The sequence below is a fragment of the Amaranthus tricolor genome, chromosome 13 (assembly GCF_026212465.1).
Source record: "Amaranthus tricolor cultivar Red isolate AtriRed21 chromosome 13, ASM2621246v1, whole genome shotgun sequence".
NCBI classification, from domain to species: domain Eukaryota; kingdom Viridiplantae; phylum Streptophyta; class Magnoliopsida; order Caryophyllales; family Amaranthaceae; genus Amaranthus; species Amaranthus tricolor.
In genome coordinates this window covers 53706-76055 of record NC_080059.1, presented here as the reverse complement: position 1 = coordinate 76055, position 22350 = coordinate 53706, and the positions used below count along the sequence as shown (strand labels likewise).

At 29.6% G+C, this 22350-nt stretch overlaps 1 protein-coding gene across 1 annotated transcript; it reads right to left on the bottom strand.

Annotated features, from left to right (window-relative positions):
* Positions 1-16928: 16928 nt before the first annotated feature.
* Positions 16929-18339, bottom strand: LOC130798177 (uncharacterized). Its single transcript, XM_057661065.1, has 2 exons — positions 17300-18339; positions 16929-17217 (listed from the first exon to the last, which is right to left on the bottom strand). The coding sequence occupies exons 1-2, from the start codon at positions 18337-18339 to the stop codon at positions 16929-16931; spliced, it is 1329 nt and encodes a 442-aa protein (XP_057517048.1).
* Between the last annotated feature and the right edge of the window lie 4011 nt (positions 18340-22350).

The window sequence follows — 22350 nt, the reverse complement described above, 5'->3', positions numbered from 1 at the left end:
ATGTGGAAAAATCTTATAAAGTGCTACCATTGGCATTTCATGAAAACTAGATGCTACCATGTGGAATTTCTCTAATAATAATAATCTCCATTTGATTTTAGTGATAAAGTAAACTTTGTTTTGTTTAAATAATAGTAAACTCTATTTCAATTTAATAATATTGTCCGCATCTTTCAGGAAAAAGAAAAAACCTCCACTCAGACCTTGTCTTGTGCGGCATATTGGGAGTGTCAATTTTATCACTTATTATTGTCTACATCATCATCCTACCCAATGTATCCCGCTCAAAGAAAAACTATAAACAAGGCCTGGATCAAATACCATTATAATATTAAAAAATGTATCACTTATTATTGTCTCCATCATCATCATCATCACTTATTATTGTCTACATGATTCGCTTTAATAATACTACCTTCTATTCATCTAAAATGTCTCATTTGCTTTTGAAATCTATTCATCTATCATTCTTAAATTGCATTTTATTATTAATCTATAAGTTAAAACATAGTCACGTGGGATCTTATTTGATTCGTTTTGATGTAAAGATTGTTAATATCAACTTTTTATAATTTTTAAATATACATAATTCAATATATTAAGGATCGAATAAGTATATTGGATAGAGTACATAAAATAAATAGAGTTATTACCATATGAAAAGATAGGCGCCAGCTAAGTTCATCAAACTTTTGTACGAAAAGTCTATATCAAATACCATTAAAAGATGTATCACTTATTATTGTCTACATCATCATCATCACTTTTTATTGTCTACATGATTCGCTTGGAAAGATAGGCGCCAGCTAAGTTCATCCAACTTTTGATTAAAGTCTATATCAAATACCATTAAAAAATTAATCCTCATTTAGTAAATGATTGTATTTTAAAGCAATAATTGCTGCTCCACTTAATTTTAATATTTCATATATAATTAAAATATCTAATTATATTAGAGGGCTCTCTATAGAGAAACCATCTTTTCTAAAGACGATTCATAAGAGTTCAATCCACTTTTCTTCTTCAATAAATATCTTAATTTTAAAAAAAACTATACAAAATTCATTTCTTTTTTGGAAGATGAAAAATTTTCTGATGAACTATCTATTCCCAAGTAAAATAAAACATCATTCAGTAATAATTAGATTTTTTCATTTTTATAAAAAAATTAAGGTTCATCAATGATGGAAAACAATAATGTTAAAGATGACAATTACGGCTAATATTTATGATTTGGGGTTATAACACAGAATATATTTATGGTTATAACATAATATATTTGGGGTTGTAACTCAATATATTTGGAATTAAAACTTAATATATTTGAGGTTTTATAACATAATATATTTGCTTGTATTATTATAATATCAATTTTGTTATAAACTCAAATCTATTACGTTATAACTGCAATTATATATTATGTTATAACCCCAATTATATTATGTTATACCTCCAAATATATTATGGTTATAACCCCAAATATATTATGTTATAATTACAAATATATTATGTTATAACTCCCAATATATTATGTTATAACCACAATTGCTTTTGTTAATTTCCCCCGGACAGTAGACATTATATTGTTTTCTTCTTCAACATCACTATTTACACCATTAATGAAGCTTAATTTTAAAAAAAATCAGAAAAATTGTAAATCCAACCAAATGGTTTTGTTAGATGGTTTAAAAACGAAAATGATGAAGTATAAATACATAACTTTGATGGTTTTGCAAATATTAAAGAAGATAAATAGAGAATAAACAACAATGGAGTTTGAGAGAGGAAGTTGGAGATTGAAAACCACAAATGGAGTTTAAGACAGGAGGATGAGTAGTTTTGTCAGAAAAGAGAAAAAGAAAAACTGAAAATGAAAGTTAAAAAGCACTGTTTGGAAAGTTTAGTTATTTTTTTTTAATTTAAAAATTGGACTGGTCCAAACTTGAGACGTCTTTTATAAAGACGGTTTCAAGTAAGAATTTGTGATTATGTTATCCTCTATGTTCTTATTTTTCACTTCACTTATTGGACACTTTAAAAACAAAATTTAAGTTTGAATACTTAAAATACGCATCATAAAAAATTGTGATAAGTGTATAATAAAAAATTGTACATAAAGGCAAATTTAATAAGATATCCATAAATATAATTTATCTTTTAATTCATATACTCCTTTTGTTCCAAAAATCAGTCTCATTTTCTTTTTTAGTATGTCCTATTAAATTTGTGCTATTTTATATTTTTGGACATGAACTACATTTTTCTTTAATTTTCATTCATATATACATTTAATTTGCATTTTCATATCGTCCAAACATCACCCACTTTTCTATAAAATATATATTTTTATTACTTTTACTTACTTTTTTTTAACTTTCATCATATATTTAAGAATATTTTTTGAGACATGATTAAAAGTATAGTAAAAGTCTTGTATACACTTGATCGATACTATTTTAGCTATAGTATGCATTAATTTAATAATAATAAGTATTTTTCAATTATTTTATATTATTATACTTATCAAATATAATACTTATTATTTTACACATTATACACTTGATCCATACTATTTTAGCTATAGAATACTTTGTTAAAAGTAATAATCTTATTTAATTTAAGAATGAAAGAAAAAACAGCGTATACCATTTTAGGTATGGCCTTAGACAAATGACTAATGAAGGAGCTACTAGCGCCCAGAGTAGTGAGTACTCTTGTTTTCATTTTTTGAAATTCTTCTAAGTGTTGATTATGACTCATTCACTCAAAATAATTTATAAATATTAATTAATTAAAAACATTCTATATTAGGATCGGAATATTTGAATAATGTTTTTATCATGATTAATATTTTTTATTTGCTACTATCTATATTTGGAAGTAAAGTGAATATTTTGAATTATTATGAGAAGGAAGCTCTAACTGTATGAATTATTTTGAGTCAATCAGTATTGTAAATAATTTTGAGCAAATGAGTAATAATTAGGATTATTTTTTATAAATATTTCTATAAAATACTCTCACCTTGATTGCATCATACTTTATATAGCAATAGGTAGTAGTTAGGATCAAATGCAATATTTTAAAAATTTCTTACCTAATCAATATTGTATACTTTAGAGACAAATATAAATCAAAATCTTAATTTTATAGGTTATATACATTGTACTAATTTGCAATTTTTTTTTTTTTGAATTAATGAGTTTAGTAAAGTTAGTTAAATATTAAAATAAAGGGTGGTAGACAAGATCGAGCACCTTAGGCTTAATGATGATATATGATGATGAACAAAAACAATCCACACTCAACGTTCATCTTGCCAAACCGATAGCCACTTTATATATTAATATTCATTTTCTTTTCAACAAGTCTTGTATTTTGACCGTCTCATCGTGAGGTGGAACTATATAAGCAAATTAAATTATTTATATCAAAAAACAAAAATCAAAACTACATCTAAACTGTTTTGTTTTTAATAAATTAGAATTGAACTAGCCTGTTTTTAATCACCTTTTAGTTCTTCAAGATTTTAATCATTTTGTTAATTGTTATTCGTGGTGTGTGTTTGTGATTATTGATAATGCTTTGTATCTCTCCTGAGAGTTATGGGGGTTAGTGTATGCATAAACATCCTTTTATCTTACTTGTTAGATAAATATAGCTTCAAACCCATCAACTACTGCAAGTTGTACTCCTATTAGCGTCAATGAGTATGAAAATCCAGCACATGTTGTTTCCGATCCTAACGTGTTACCTATAACAAGTAAGCACACTTCGGCGGTTTGGAATGATTTCAAGAGAAAGAGAGTTGGTGGGGTAGAGAAGGCTGAGTGCAATCATTGTAATAAGCTACTTTCCGCCGGTGCAAAGGCGGGAACTTCTCATTTGAAGGACCACATTCAAAGTTGTCGAAAGCGAATATGTCAAGATCTTCGGCAAACAAGATTATTCGGTACACGACATAATGTGAATGATAGTAGTGATTCTTTGACTTTGGCTCCTTATGAATTCCGTCAAGAAGATGGAAGAAAGGACTTGGCCGAGATGATTATATTGCATGAGTACCCCATTAGCATGGTTGAGCACTATGGATTCAGGAAGTACTCTAAGACTTTACAACCTGGTTTTAAAGTACCGTGTCGTACCACTACTAGGAAGGATATAATGAAGAGATATGAGGATGAGAAGGACAATATTCTAGCTTTGTTGAGGAAAGTCAAAAGTCGTTTCATTAACTACGGACATGTGGACTGCAACTCTGCAAGTAATCAAAGGAAAGCCTATATGGCAGTCACTTCACATTTCATTGATAATGCGTGGAAGTTGCAAAGTCGAATCATAAGGTATTACTATCAACTACTAATTGTACTTGTGCTAACATACTTTACTTACCTATTTACTTCTGATGCAATTATTTTTTTTGACTAGGTTTCTTTATGTCCCTGCCCCACATAATGCCGAAGTTCTTGCCGATGCATTAAAAAAATGCATTCAATTATGGAACTTGGATTTGAGATTGGCATCTATCACAGTAGATAATTGTACGACTAATGATGCTATGATGGACATCATAAAGGACTCTTTCCCATATGGTTCTCTACTTTTGGATGGTGAGTTCTTACATATGCGTTGCTGTGCTCATATACTGAATCTAATTGTTCAAGATGGGTTAAATGCTGTAGTGTATGATGGAGTTAATCGAATAAGGGAAAGTGTTGTGTTCTAGACTGGTTTTGATAAGAGAGTGCAAAAGTTTGAAGGTGTAGCTAATCAATTAGCCTCCGGTTACAAAAAGAAATTATCCCTTGATTGTAAAATTTGTTGGAATTCAAACTATGAAATGCTTTGTGTTGCTATTAATTATAAGGAAGTGTTTGCTGTTTTAAGTGGTCGAGATAAACTATACAAAAACCCACCAACTCCTGAAGATTGGGAAAAAGTTGAAAAAATATGTGAGTTATTGAAAGTGTTTGCTAAACTTACCCTTGATTTCTCTGCCTCAAAAACTCCTACGGCTAATATTTACTTTTCTAAAATTTGCAAACTTAAAATTACTCTATCTACTTGGCTTTCATCTCCATATGATTATGTTGTGAAGATGGCGGAAGTAATGTTAGAGAAATATAAGAAATATTGGGATAGTATGAATAGTTTGATGGGAGTTGCAACTATACTTGATCCTAGGTATAAAATGGCTCTTATTCGATTTTATTTTGCAAAGTTATTTGATAAATATGAGTATGATAGAGAGGTTAGTAGAATTACCAATCTATTAAAGAGATTAGTTGATGAATATGAGTCTAGGAGTGAGACTACTCAAAGTAAGAGGCAACTACCTCCCAATTTAGCAAGTGGTGGGAGTTCTTGTGATGATGTTGATATGGAAGAGTTTGCACAATTTCTAGAGCGAGACCAAAATCAAACTTATGAAAAATCTGATTTGGACAAGTATTTGGAAAATGCTAACATACCACTTGAAGATAATTTTGATATTCTAAATTGGTGGATAACAAATGGAAGCACATACCCCATTCTTCAACAAGTAGCACGGGATATTTTGAGTATTCCTTTTTCTACGGTTCCATCCGAATCAGCTTTTAGCACAAGTGGTAGAGTTCTTGATCCTTATCATAGTCGACTACTACCTCAAGCCGTTGAAGCTTTAATGTATTCTCAAAATTAGATTTGGGCTGCCCTCAAAAGTAAGTATTAATCCTATCAATATTGTGTAATTTTTATGCATTGATAAATTTTGGTTATAAAACGATTTGTATTTGCAGATTGTGGAGAATTCAAGGACAAGGATGCGAAATGGAATTGTTGGAGAGTTGGAAGAAGAATGCGAAATGGAATTGTTGGAGAGTTGGAAGAAGAATGCGAAATGGAATTGGATAGTGATGAGATTATTCTGGATTGATTTACTTTGGATGATTTTGAGTTGATGTTGAAATACTTTTGTTTTAGACATGTATATTTGTTTGAGACTTTGGTTATGCGTTTGTTTGAGACAAGGATTGAATATAAATATGTGGCACAGATGGGTATTAAGCGGGGATTTGACGGGTGGTGGGGAGGGGAAAATGGGTATTGCACAAGGATAGATACCCAGATGGGTGGTGGGGCGGGGATGGTTTTAAATACAAACCTATCGGGGCGAGACGGGGAAAAAAATTATACCCGCCGCGGGGATGGGGATGGGGATGGGGATTGCATTAACAGATGGGGATGGGGATGATAATTTCAATACCCGCCCCGCCCCGCCCTGTTTGCATCCCTAATAGTGAGATGGTTCTATTAAAGAATTTGTCTTTTAATTTTATTTAGTCAACATTGCTACAAAGTACTCTAAAAACATGTGGAATTTGAAGGAAAGAATATCTCAATCCTTAAACATTACCATCATTTTCATTTTATCGTCACTCCTATTTTAATGAAATGATGAAAATGCCTGTGGACTTAAAATTTGTGTAACACACTTCAATCTCATTCAATGACACTTTTATCACTCTGAAAGCACTAAATCAAAACGTAAAATTTGTGGAGCTAAAGCTAAGGAAAACAAAACGTGAAGAATAAATCGAAGTAATTTTTAATCAAATTTCTTATGTAAATTTTTAAAAAAATAAAAAATAATATGAAGAACCAGTCGGGCCAGTCGCATGTTTTGTGCGACTTGTTCTTCGTTTTCTTTTTTAAAATATTAATATTTATGTTATTAATTAGTAATAATTAATATTTATATTAATAAATTATATTTGTAATAATAATTAATTTAATATTATTTTTATTAATAATAATTAATGTTTATGCTCATAAATTATGTTTGTTAATTAATTATTAATATTATAATTTTTTTCTTAAAATTAATTATAATGATAATCATAATAAAATTATATTGATAATTAATAAATAATATAATATATTAATTAAATGTTTTTTAATTTAACTTATTTTTAAATGTTTATTATTTGTAATAATTTTTATTTGTTATTATTTGTTAAATGTTTATTATTACAAATAATAAAAATATTTATTAAATTAATAAGTTAAATTAACAATCATTTAATTACAATATTATATTATTTAACAATTATTAATATAATTTTATTATTATTATCATTATAATTGATTTTAAGAAAATAATAATAATAATAATAATTAATTAACAAACATAATTTATGAACATAAACATTAATTATTATTAATAAAAACAATATTAAATTAATTAATATTATTACAAATATAACTTATTAACATAAATATTAATTATTACTAATTAATAACATAAATATTAATATTTAAAAAAAATACGAAGAACCAGTCGCGCAAAACGTGCCACTAAACCGCGGTTCAGTAGCACGTTTTGTGCGACTGGTTCTTCGTTTTTTATTTTTTTAAAAAAAATTTACATAATAAATTCGATTAAAAATTACTTCGATTTGTTCTTCACATTTTGTTTTCCTTAACTTTAGCTCCATAAATTTTACGTTTTAATTTAGTGCTTTTAGAGTGATAAATTAAGTGAGATTAAAGTGTATTACACAAATTTTAAGTCCAGTGCCATTTTTATTATGTCATTAAAATAAAGGTGGCGATAAAATAAAAAGGGTGAGTGGGTGACGATAAAGAATATCCACGCAAACCAGGCCCCAGACTGATGTTTGTACATTAGATTGCAGTTTTACACCAATCAAATTTAATTTGTTTTAGATTATACTTCCTGTTAATTTGTTGACATAAAAATCAATAAGTCAAGTTTATTGAATTTATCTTCAAATTTGTTACAACTTGGCTTTTTTCCAAGATTTTATCTTAGATTCTTAGTCTTAAAAAGCTCAAACGCGTTAAGGCACATGAAACTTAATAATGAGAAACTGTTGTGTTAAATTGGTCCACACTAAAATAGTATAAATCAAGTTTTATTACTCGTATTCCTATTCTCTTCACTTTTTATAATAATTAATGTGACTCCTATTATTGTTACCCTATTTTATATGAGTGTTATCTATCCCCTATAATAATGTAATTAACTTGTATTTGTTGTATTTGGTTTAAAATTTTATCATGTTAACAACAAAATTTGAAATTTATTTGTGTATTGTTAATTTTAAAGTTTATAATGAAGGCTAGATGACCTCAATTTCGATTCAATATTACCCCTCTAGTAAAGACAAAGTTACGCTTTATGATATACAAAAGGTATCCTTCTTATATGATGTAATTAACGTAGAACTTGTACTTTTGTTTTGTTTAGTTTAGAATTCTAGCACATGGACAATAAATTTGAAATTGATTTATAGTCTTACAAAATAATTATTTATTTTAAAGTTTACAATCTATTGTGATACAATGTTACCTCGAAAAAGTTACCCTTCATTACATACTTTAAAGTAACTGGAAATTAACTCTTTTAAAAAAATAAAAAAAATGGACATGTGATTTTAAGTTTTTAATTTTAAATTTTTATATTTTTAAAAGTAGAATGGAGTGTAAGAGTGTAAGTGTATAAGAGCGAAGTGAAGTGAGGTGTAAGAGTAGAGTGAACCGGAGTGAAGTAAAGTGTAAGGATATAAAAGTGAAGTGAATTGAGGTGGAAGAGTGGAGTAGAAGAATGGAGTTGAGTGGTGTGTAAGAGGCGGTCCACACTGGTGTGTTCAAAATCAGATACCGGGTCGATTCGAATACCCAGTTTTTCGAATAATGAAAATCACTATCCGATTCCAGTCCGAGAAAATCGGATATCCAGTTTAATCACGATCAGATACCAGATATCCGGTTTAAAAATTTTTTTTATTTATTTTTTTAAACAATTTTACTTTTTTTGCTACATCAATATTTAATCTCACTCCGCTTTCCTTTTTAATCAAGCTTGTTTTCTAAACTTTGAATACAAATCATTTTGGAAATATGGTTGGATTTTCAAAAGTCTAAATTAAGTAACAATAAATTAATTATGCAACTTACTTATAATTGATAATTGTACATAATATTAAATGTAACAACCTAAACAAAAAATTTTATGAAATATTTTATGAAATATTATACACACACACACACATATATATATATATATATATATATATATATATACACACATATATATATATATATATATATATATATATATATACATATATATATATATATATATATATATATATATATATATATATATATATATATATATACATATATATATATATATATATATATATATATATATACATATATATATATATATATACATATATATATATATATATATATATATACATATATATATATATATATACATATATATATATATATATATATATATATATATATATATATATATATATATATATATATATATATATATATATATATATTCTGAAATCTAAATCTTAAATCTAACTTAAAAATAGTTTATCTAGATGAGGATTTGGGGGAGGAATTCTTTATAGCGACTACGACATACACTCAATGATTAGGTATTTGTATTTTAAAAACACACAAAATCTTATTTTTTTCGAATTGAGGGACTTTTTGGTCACGCTCTTCTTTATAGGTATGAGTTGCCAACTTTTTATTACTTCTTATACCTTAATCATAATTTTTTATAAGCGGAATACATCGAATATAATGATAATGTTGAATACATGAGCTAAAAGTGATATTGAAGTAATATTATCTTGAAGTATAGGTGATCGCCTGATCGGTGGAATTTGCATCTACCAAATTATGATGGAAATGTAGTCTTGTTAAGTAATTTCATCATTTCCTTACGCTGTGCCATCCTGCCAAAGTTATCACACATGACATGACCATGATTGATCAAGTGTTCCCTAACTCATACTCCGTTGCCTCTTACATAAAATTTGCTTTATTTTTCCCGATTTTTATTTGTCGCCACCCTTTTCATTTTATCGCCACCCCCCTCCTAATGAAATTACGAATTTGTCCCTGATCTTTAAAAATTTACAAATTTGCCATTGAATTAATAACTTTTCATTTTCATTTTTTTTTAATTTTTTTTAATTATTCTTATTTATATTATTATTATTATTATTACGGTTATTATTATTATTATAACGGTCATTATTATTACGGTTATTAATAATAATAATAATAACAATAATAATAATAATAAAATAATAATAAAAATAATAATAATAAAAAAAATTAAAAAAAAAAAAATACCAGTCGCACAAAACGTGCGACTGACAGTCGCACAAACCAGTCGCACAAAATGTGCGACTGACAGTCGCACAAAACAGTCGCACATTTTGTGCGACTTATATTTTTTTTTTAATTTTTTTTTTATTATTATTATTATTAATATTGTGGTTGTTATTATTATTATTATTAAATTATTATTTTTGTTTTAATTATTATTGTTATAATTGATGTAAGAAAGAAAGTGTAAAATTTTATTATTAGAGGAAACCCAAAATACAAATATTGGCTAGATTATAGAAATTAGGAGTTTATAAATTACTCCAATACAGAAAAACCTTAGCCAAAACAAATTTTTTTGGGATGATGCAAAACTAATGCCCAAGACTCCTTTTATAAGGAGAAGAATAACAAGCCTTTGTTATTCTTCCGATGTGGGATAATGATAAACATTAATCTTCCAATGTGGGATAATGAAAAACATTAATATTTCAATGTGGGATAATGACAAACATCAATCTTCCAATATGGGATTCAAGACATAACCTTACATTGGAAGATTGATGTTTGTCATTATCCCACATTGGAAGATTAATGTTTTTCATTATCCCACATTGAAAGATTAATGTTTATCATTATCCCACATCGGAAGAATAACAAAGGCTTGTTATTCTTCTCCTTATAAAAGGAGTCTTGGGCATTAGTTTTGCATCATTCCAAAAAAATCTGTTTTGGCTAAGGTTTTATGTATTGGAGTAATTTATAAACTCTTATTTTTTATAATCTAGCCAATATTTATATTTTGGGTTTCTTTTACTAATAAAATTATTCTCTCCTCTGCATGTGGACTTAGTTGACACATTGTCGGTGAACCACGTAAATTTTGTTTGTTTTGTGTTTGTCAATTTTTATGCTTTCTTTCTTACATCAGTTATAACAATAATAATTAAAACAAAAATAATAATTTAATAATAATAATAATAACAACAACAATATTAATAATAATAATAATAATAATAATAATAATAATAAAATTAATAATAATAACCGTAATAATAATAATAATAAAATTAATAATAAAAAAAAAAATAAAAATATCAGTCGCACAAAACGTGCGACTGCTTTGTGCGACTGTCAGTCGCACGTTTTGTGCGACTGATATTTTTTTTTTTTTTATTATTATTATTTTTATTATTAATGTTATTATTATTATTATTATTAGTATTATTATTATTATTATTATTATTATTAATAACTGTAATAATAATAACCGTTATAATAATAATAATAACCGTAATAATAATAATAATAATAATAATAATAACTATGATAATAATAATAACAATAATAATATAAATAAAAATAATTAAAAAAAATTAAAAAAAATGAAAATGAAAATTTATTAACTCAATGGCAAATTTGTAAATTTTTAAAAATCAGGGGCAAATTCGTAATTTCATTAGGAGAGGGGGGTGGCGATAAAATGAAAAGGGTGGCGACAAATAATAATGCCCTTATTTTTTTTATTTTAGCCATACTATTAAATTTGTCTTTTTCCACCAATTTTTCATCCATCATTCTTAATTTTTCCACTAATTATCTATAAGGCAATTTTTATGGGACAAAGAATTTACTCTCTAGTCCTTACATCATACCATCTCATACAATATAATAAAAAATTAATAAATGACACATTAAGCTCGATTCAACAAGAAATGTCCACGGGACTAAACAAAAATAAATTTTTTTGGATAGTGGATATATTTTTTATTGAATAATAATTTTGATAAAGGAAAAGTGGGGATACAAATATTAAAAAATATAAAAAAAAGTTAGTGAAAAAAATATGTGGACCACAACTAATAAAAAAATATTTTTATAAAGTTAGTGAGAAACATGTAAGGACCAAAAAAAATATATATAAAATGTTAAAATGAAGTTAGTGCAAGATATGTGGGGTCTTCTAACCCATACTTTATTTTAATTAATAATAATAATAATAATAATAATAATAATAATAATAATAATAATAGTAATAATAATTGACTACTTAAATAAAAGAATAAAATATATATTTAAAGGCTAAATCAATTATTCGATAATAACTATATTAAAATCGTTTTTCCAAATCATTTAAAATATAATATTGAAGTAATAAATTATAGGGTGTTACACTGTGCGCTTGCAGTTAATTAAAATTTGCACATCAATAAGGATTATTAAAATACAAGCTTAGAAAGATTCTTTATGGGAATATTAAATAAAACACCCTAAAATAATACTACCTCGGTTTCAAAATACTTGCACCCAACACATGTTTGCCCAATCCAATACTTTTTTCGGATCGATTATATCTAGAATTATACATTACTAAAAATTGTAAAAATTTGATATTATGAAAATAATGCGACGAGATGAATAAAACAAGATCCCACATGACTATTTTTGTTTCTCGTATAATAGCCGAAATGTGTAAATTACCATGAAAATGAATAATGCAGATATTAATTTGGTGCAAATAATATGGAAGAAAGGAAGTAAATGGAAACTTCTTCTAAAAAAAATGGGAAACTAATTAATAAATTAGGATAAGAGTAATATTATGTACTAAAGTACATAATTTAGAATGATTGCATAAATGTAAGGATAATGTTCTTTGGTATAAACGTACGGATAGTTATGTTATGGTGAATTAAGAGGAAAAATTATAAGAAATTATTTAATATATAGGTCTATTTGAAAAAAACTATCAGATATATTTATTTGCAAAAGATCACTTAACGAAAAATATTAATTGACCGTTAAGTTTTAGGGTTTGACCGATTCGAGAGGTTAAGTTGCCTATGTGGCAGTATCTCATTGGTTATCGTATTTTTAAATAAAAATTAAAACATATAAATTAACAAAAAAAAATAAAAGATATTTGAAGTTATTTTTGCCCATCATTGATATTTTTTACGAAAACGGACGTCCCGAACACTCGAAACTCTTTCGAAAATATTTAACGTAAACCGGTCAAAATAAGTACTTATTCGCCTATTTCCATACGTAAACCGAAAAAATATTTAACGTCATTTTTACTCATCATAGTGATGTTTTTTAAAAAGACGAACGTTGCGAACACTAGAAACTCTTTCGAAAATCCGGTCGGAATAATTACTTATTTTCGAAAGAGTTACCCTATAAGGATAATTGCGATTTCAGTTTTTTGAAAAAACATCATTATGATTGGTAAAAATGACGTTAAATATATTTTTCGGTTGATGTATCGGAAAATAGGCAATAAATGACATTAAATATCAATTTTGGTTTACGAGTTGGAAAATAGGCGAATAAGTACTTGTTTTGACGGGATTTCTAAAAGAGATATCCCATAAGGGTAATTGCAACGTCCATCTTTTGAAAAATTATCGTCATGATGGGTAAAAATGACGTTAAATATTTTTTCGGTTTACGTATCGGAAAATAAGCGAATAAGTAATTGTTGTGATTGAATTTTCAAAAGAGTTACTTCATAAGGGTAATTACGACGTCCGTTATTTGAAAAATCATCGTTACGATGGGTAACAATGACGTTAAATAATTTTTTAGGTTTACGTGTCGGAAAATAGGCGAATAAGTACTTGTTTTGACCGGATTTTCGAAAGTTTTATCCCATAAGGATAATTGCGACGTCCGTTTTTTGAAAAAATATCGTTATCATGGGAAAAAACGTCAAATATTTTTTTTATTTATTAATTTATGTGTTTTAATTTTTATACGATGACTAATAAGATAATGCCACATAGACAACTTAACCTCTTAAATTAGTCAAACCATCAAACTTAACGGTAAATTAATGTTTCCATTAGGTGGTAGTCATTGTAGAAAAATATATCACATTATGTATTTTGTTGCAAAAAAAAAAAAATACATATGCTAAGTTTTTGCAAATGGACCTATACATTAGATAGTTTCTTATAATTTATCCGAATTAAAATAAGGGTATTGTTAATGTAACACCCCACAATTATTTGACATTAGTAATTTATTTTAAATCATTTTTGAAAATGATTTTTATTATATTTATCATTAAATATTTGGATTAGTATTATAATATACTCCCTCCATTCCTATTTGATCTTCCTATTTGGGTATTTCACAAAGATTAAGAAAAAGAGAATCTTTAGTGGTAGTGGGTATTATTTTAATTATATAATAGTGGGAAGTAATGATTGTATTGGAATAATGAGAGAGAAAATAATTGTAGATATAATTAAATAATCAAAAAAAAATCTGATTTTATTGTAGAGAGAGAATTACATGGAGGGAAAGTAACCACTTTCCAAATTGGGAAAGTTTACATTTTTGTTTCTAAAAAAAAGGAGGGAACTGTAATCACAAAGGAGGGAACTGTATTGTCCTTGCATTGGCCAAATTAGAGAAACATGGATTACTAAAATGAATAATTACAAGTACAATCTCCAAAAAAATGACCTTACAAATTCCTAATCATCTTATTTAAGCTGCTGACCTTACAAAAATCAAAACAGCAGCCTCACAGTAATCATCTTATTTAAGCTGCTGACCTTACAAAAATCAAAACAGCAGCCTCACAGTACATGGATTACTTTGTCCAGCCACGATATTAACCCAAACAGCAACCTCACAGTACCAAAAACAACTGTCCAGCAACCTCATTTGCATCATTAGCCTTGTAATGGCTTCAGATAATGACGATGAGCTACAAGGGGCTTGGTATTTTGGATCAAATGCATACGATTCACAGTCTAGCTCCAATTCTGACGAGGAACCACAAGAAATTGATGCACAACAAATAGAACAGCAAGATCAACGTAAACCAAGGCTTACAAACGAGTTGAGGCATCTCATTTTACATGAAATGTTGTCACTTAAAGTAAGTGACTCACTCCCACATGGTACATTCGTACGAATAGCAAACAAATACGGTTACACACCAAGATCAATTCGAAACTTATGGAAACGTGCAATTGAAACCAAAGAAGAAAACAAGCCTTATGTTGTCGACATAAAGTACAAGAATTGTGGAAGAAAAAGAGTTCAAGTACCACTAAACGTACTTGAATCAAAACCAATGGGTGAACGTACATGCATAAGAGATGTTGCAACATGCTTAGACTTGGCACCAACAACGGTTTGGCGATTGATACGAAGGGGGGAGATTAAGGCACATTCAAATCCATTACACCCTTATTTAACGGATGCAAACAAGGCAAGAAGGGTTGAGTGGATTTTAAGTCTCATTCAAGAAGATACAATTCATCATCATCCAATGTATAAAGGAACGGAGGGAGTACTTTGAATAACAATCATGTATATTTTTAGTGGCTACTCCCTCCGTTCCTTTTTGTTTTTCCACCTTACTAAAACGGGTAGTTCCATAAGTTTTTCCACTTTAGAATACTTTCCATTTTTGGAAAGTTTTTTTCCCATTTATACCCCTCAAATACCCTCTTTTACCCTAAATAATTCTATTATAATCCTTGGATTCTTTTACTCCCTTGGGAGCAGCGTGTGTCATTTAACTTCATCAATATATTCTGCTTCCTCTCCCCAAAAGAAGTCGTTGCTTTCTCTCTCTTCCTTGAGTTTCTTCCATGGCTTTCTTAGCTTTTATCCCCTGTTTATTCCTCATTTTTACTGCATTAAAATGTAGATCGGAATTTGGTCTTCATTTTGATGTTCGTTTTGTGAATTTTGGTTGTGTTTGATTTTTTCAAGCCCTCTGTTTTGCTTTCTTCTTCGACTTCCATTGTTATTGTTTCAAGCTTTTGTTTGTCCATGACAACCGTCGAATCTAAGAGTGATTCGACCATACCATCATACCTTTATGACAGTTTGTGTGACCGTGGAGAATTTTGTTCTTGTTCCATTAATGGGAGGTCACACTCTTATTCAAATGAAATTCTTAAATGGACTAAAAAAGATCTTGAGGCATATCAAAAGGCGATGGAGGATGATGCTACATCTAGGTTTCGTGATTCTACCCCTTCTCCTAATGTTGAAGAAGAATTACCACAAAGTGTTCTTGAGTATTATTTGGAGTCTCCATCTCATGTTAATCCTTCAACTCCATCTAAGATTCATGAAGACCAAGTTAATTTGGTTGTCCCTGACACTCCTGAGGAAGTTATTGCTTCAAGGGGTAAAAAAAACCCTAAAAAACGCAAGTGAATTATGTAATTTTTTCTTCAATTTCCTTTTAATTGTAGACTCATGATAAGTGCTGGTGATGTTTGCTGTTGGATTTGTTTGATTTTGTGATGTTTGATGTTGGATTTGTTCTGAACCTTTTTGATTTCGTCTTATTTTTTTTGGAAGTCTGTTCTTGAAATTTTTTTTTAAACCCCTGTGATGTGTTTATGCAATTACTTGACTTAAAATCTGAAAAATTATCTATAATTAATTGGTTGAGTAGCAATTGTGTACAATCGACACATCATATGATATTTTTTTTCATGTACAGTAATTTGCGTCATTTCTTGTTGAAATTTTAAAAAGCTGAGAGGTTCAAAGACCTCAATGATGAATCAGTAAATGATCATTATATAATGACGTAAATACATATGCATGACCTTAAATTTCCATTTTGATGTTGATTTCATAATTAGTTGCTCCTAAGTTTTATAGAAACAATTTTGATGATGATAAAAAATAAACTGAGGGGATGTAATTTATAATCATCTTTGAGATTCTTCCACTGCTTCATCATATGCTTCAAGTATTTGTTGATTATGTTGTGTGCCTTGCTAATTTGTGCTTGGGTTAAGGAAACGTACACATTCCCTAACCAATTGTGATGGTACTCGCACTTGTATTCGTAACCTTCCATTGTCTTCTTGAACTTTCTTCCCTAGGTGTGGCTGAACATAGTCATTAGACCCTTTAACCTTTAGGATTTCATTTAAGTTGTGTTGTAATGAAATCCAAACATTGGTTAAATTCTTTGGATGTAACTCTTCGAATGCATCTTCCACTGCTTTTATTAACTCATTCATGTTCTTTGGCATTTTCTTATGCATAAGTGATTGTATGCTCCTAAAAAAACCCCAAATCTAGTATAATACAATCGGGACTATTTGGTGGTTGTTGAGTTAGAATGAATGTAAAGCCCCCTTGCCTGTTGTTTTGTTGCCAAATTGGATCATCGTTTGTTATGTGAACCCTTGCATTATCTTGTTGGATGAAAATTATCGATGGACCATCATTTGGCCATTTTCTAAGAATTGCTGGAATTAATTGTTCTATGAGCATGCTCCTATAAACTTCCTGAGTAACCGAATCAGTTGGTTTAATTTCTATAGACCCCCTTGGACGGTTAATTGAATTTCTTTGTGCTGCAACCCTACTTACAAAAGGGAAAATTCCGATTTTCCCATCAAATGTGCATTGGCCATATTGATTCCATCTAGGCCTTGCAACCGCCCCTAAAAACATGGCTTTTGGAATGAATTTTGATGACTTTCCCGCCCTATATGGAATTTTTTCTTTGTGTGCTAGATAAACTCTTTGTGTCTTCTTGGTTAAGTAAAACCATTTTTCATCAATATGTATGAAGTCATACATACCTTTATACATTGGATGATGATGAATTGTATCTTCTTGAATGAGACTTAAAATCCACTCAACCCTTCTTGCCTTGTTTGCATCCGTTAAATAAGGGTGTAATGGATTTGAATGTGCCTTAATCTCCCCCCTTCGTATCAATCGCCAAACCGTTGTTGGTGCCAAGTCTAAGCATGTTGCAACATCTCTTATGCATGTACGTTCACCCATTGGTTTTGATTCAAGTACGTTTGTTAGTACTTGAACTCTTTTTCTTCCACAATTCTTGTACTTTGAGTCGACAACATAAGGCTTGTTTTCTTCTTTGGTTTCAATTGCACGTTTCCATAAGTTTCGAATTGATCTTGGTGTGTAACCGTATTTGTTTGCTATTCGTACGAATGTACCATGTGGGAGTGAGTCACTTACTTTAAGTGACAACATTTCATGTAAAATGAGATGCCTCAACTCATTTGTAAACCTTGGTTTACGTTGATCTTGTTGTTCTATTTGTTGTGCATCAATTTCTTGTGGTTCCTCGTCAGAATTGGAGCTAGACTGTGAATCATATGCATTTGATCCAAAATACCAAGCCCCCCTGTAGCTCATCGTCATTATCTGAAGCCATTACAAGGCTAATGATGCAAATGAGGTTGCTGGACAGTTGTTTTTGGTACTGTGAGGCTGCTGTTTGGGTTAATATCGTGGCTGGACAAAGTAATCCATGTACTGTGAGGCTGCTGTTTTGATTTTTGTAAGGTCAGCAGCTTAAATAAGATGATTACTGTGAGGCTGCTGTTTTGATTTTTGTAAGGTCAGCAGCTTAAATAAGATGATTAGGAATTTGTAAGGTCATTTTTTTGGAGATTGTACTTGTAATTATTCATTTTAGTAATCCATGTTTCTCTAATTTGGCCAATGCAAGGACAATACAGTTCCCTCCTTTGTGATTACAGTTCCCTCCTTTTTTTTTTGAAACAAAAATGTAAACTTTCCCGATTTGGAAAGTGGTTACTTTCCCTCCATGTAATTCTCTCTCTACAATAAAATCAGATTTTTTTTTGATTATTTAATTATATCTACAAACTACCACCAAAGATTCTCTTTTTCTTAATCTTTGTGAAATACCCAAATAGGAAGATCAAATAGGAACGGAGGGAGTACTTATTATTGTATTTTTTTTTAAATAAAGTTAAGTAAAATAATAATAATAATAATAATAATAATATAATTATAATAATAATACATGTCTCGCTTTTAAACCGAGCAAAACGGGGATAATTACAAATTTTTTGGGTTAAATTTATTTGGTCTTGTAGATAAATACCAAATTAAATAGGGTTAGTTGTTTTTATATTTTCTCCCTCTCACATTATTTGCCCACTTACACAAGAAAAAAATTCTGATTTTATTCATTTCCCTGTTGCTCTCTTCTTCCATAACCTCTTTTCCTTAAAAGAAAAAAAAAAGGAAAAAGACCACCACTGTCAGCCGCCAGCCGCCAGTCTCCGGCCACCCCTACATCCGACTACCAGCACCCGCCGCCACCAGCAGGCTGCTGCGTGCCTCTCCTCCCCTCTTCCCCATTTTTGTGAGCTTTTTCCTTCCTTTGCAATTTAGGTTTTAATTTCTTTGAATCTATGAATTATGATGTTAAATTATGTTATAACTGTTGAATTTTGATAAGAATTAGTATGAATAAGTATTAGAAGTGTGAATTGTAAGTTAGGGATTGGATTGAGATTGAGAATAAAATTAAAGAGTGCATTCAAGATGTGTTTCATTACTGGTAAAGTACATAGACAATTTTGTTGATGATGTTATTGAAGTTGAAATTTGGTCTTTATTGCTGTAAGTATTGTTGGATGAAGTTTTAGTAGTTGTTGGGCAGTCTTGATATCAAGTTTATTGTGGGTAAGAGTAGTAATGGTAAATTGAACATGGATTAACTAAAATTTGTTATGGGTAAGACTAGTAATGGTGATGAAAATAATAGTAGTACACTACTTTTAGTGTCTTGGTGGTATTTTATAGTTAGGAAAGCTTTGTTAGCCATTATTCTTCCTTTTATTTTTCCTTATAGTTTTATGTTGAAATGTTGACTTACTTTGTTAGATGAGTTGTTAAATTGATGTTGGATGGGTAAAGACTAAATGCACTTCATTTGACCAAATAATGGTTTAGAAGTATTATAAATAGCAAAGCATGGGAACTTATGGAGGTGGAAGTTGATTAGAGTTGTTATGGGCAATATTTAGTTGACTTATTGTGGTTATGGATATGATGAGTATTGTTATGATCCTTAGAATAATGTATCTTAGCTCTTTTTATATCCTTGCAATGTGTATAATTATACTTAATAATGTGAATCATATTAATATTTCAATTTGGATGGTCACATCTTTAATTTATCCACAACATAATTCTCCTTATAATATACTTTATTATTGAAATTTTTTTAGGTAGTTTGTTGGTCTAAATAGGCCTTTCTAGTTATGAACTAAAATAGCACGTCGTTTTATAAGCAAGCTTAAGTTTGTGTTGATGAGTGCTTGGATGTATTAATGTGCAAAAACTTGTGGATGATTTAAACGGTACTTTTCATAGTATTAAGTAGCTCTTAATGGAACTAGTAGACTTATAAGACCTACTTTAAATTTGGTAGGTGTTCACTTCATAAGAGGTTATAAAACACCGTATTGGTGATTATTTTGACTTTTGCAGAGTGTTGGCAACTATAGGTACGTACACGCAGTAACTAACCCTTATATGCAATTTTCCCTTAAGATATCATTGTTTATTGTGATAATATGCATTGTATCGAAATCATGAGGTGCTAGTGAGTAACCTTTATATGAAGAGCTATCGATTAAGAAATCCTTGAGCTTAAAATAGTTAGAGAATTAGAGTGTCAGTAGAAGGCGAACACCATCCCCTTATTTATTTAAGAATTGGATTGTGTCTTGGAGTTAAAATGACTCCTTCATAGGTGGATTTCGTATTTTGTTTGAGTTGTTTAGTGAGTTTTGGCATTTTGCTATCCTAAGGCACTCATTAATAGTAGAAAGCGGAAGTTATTCCCATTTGATTAACATTAGATTACAATTAGTTGGCATGACTCAACTGGATTATATCCGACTGATTTAGTAGTCCCCTAGGTGAGATCCGACAGGATCACCGTATGGGGGATATGAGCATACTTTTTTCATTGGACGCCGGGTGGCCGATATTGCCCCTTGACCGAGGTGTTACCATGCGGGCTATGCAAACCCCAATATGGTGGCCTCTTCACTGGATTGGTACCCTAGTGTGTCTTTTTCCCGAAGTAGGATCCGAGAGGGTCAGTTGGAGGTGGTATGAGCTCATACTTTGCCATGGGCGCTGGATGGCCGATAACGCTCTTGGCCTTGTCACTATGCCATGAAGTAGGAAAAAGATCCACTACTCTTGAATATTCTTTGAGGGATTAGACGTGCTGAAAGCAAATCGTAGAGTAAATAGGAAGCGTTAGGTATAAGAGTAAAAGCCTTATTTTCGTTCAATGTTATTGTTTTTTCACTTGTTCTGTGGTTCTAACTACCATAAATTCGTTGATTACTGACGCATACTATTTGTTTTCATTGTTAATGGCTTGTTTTTGATTACCCTGCTATGACACGTTGGTCTATGATCTTACTTTGAGCAGCGGAGTTATCATAGATAGACATTACAGGTGATGAAGCTTCTTTGCATTGCATACAGGGGGAAGTGAGTGAGAATCTAGAAGTATACAATATTTTATTGTCTACATGTAGTTTCTTTTTAATCAAGTTGTCTATGTTTTGAGTTTGAGGTACATGTCCATCTTTGTATAAGTTATTTTCATTGCGTTGTTTTTGTGGTTTGATTATTAATTAGTTTATCATTCTCATTCTTTTTTCGAACTCAAGCGTTTACATTGGCACCACGATCCATGCTTAGCATGTCGACCGATGATAAGGCGATGATCATTTTGTCGTGATATTTTGTTACAAGGACGATGATGCCTCTTCTTTAGTATGTTTTTTTGATCGTTGTTTATTTAATGCGTCCAACTTTAGGTCAGATACTGCCGAAATTTCCGCACGATCTTGTTTTGGAGTTTTCTAATACCTTTAATTAAACCATCTAACTTTCTGTTTTCCTTTTAATTATTTATTATATATTTTATATTTTTAATGTAACACTCGAATTTCCTCCGTTCCCTTACGGTTTTGGTTCCGTATAGAGGTAAAATGTGATATTAAAGAAGAGCAAAAGTTTTAAAAAACTAGGGGTAGCCCTTATTTTTGGAAAAATACATGAAAATAAATTGAGATGGTTTGAACATGTTCAGAGAAAGACTTTCGATGCCCTTATGAGGAAGGTAGAAAGCATTATAGTAGAAGGTAAGAGGAGTCGAAAAAATCCCAGGAGAACTTGAGATGAGCAAATAAAAGTTGACTTGTATGAGTTAAATCTATCTGAGGGCCTGACTAGGGATAGGGGTAGTTGAAGGCGCCATATCCATGTTTTAGACTACTGGTGTATTCTTAGATTACCTTTTGGTGTTCTTGCCCTCTTGCTTTTCTCGTTTATTTTATTATTAGTTTTTTTGTTTTCTTTATT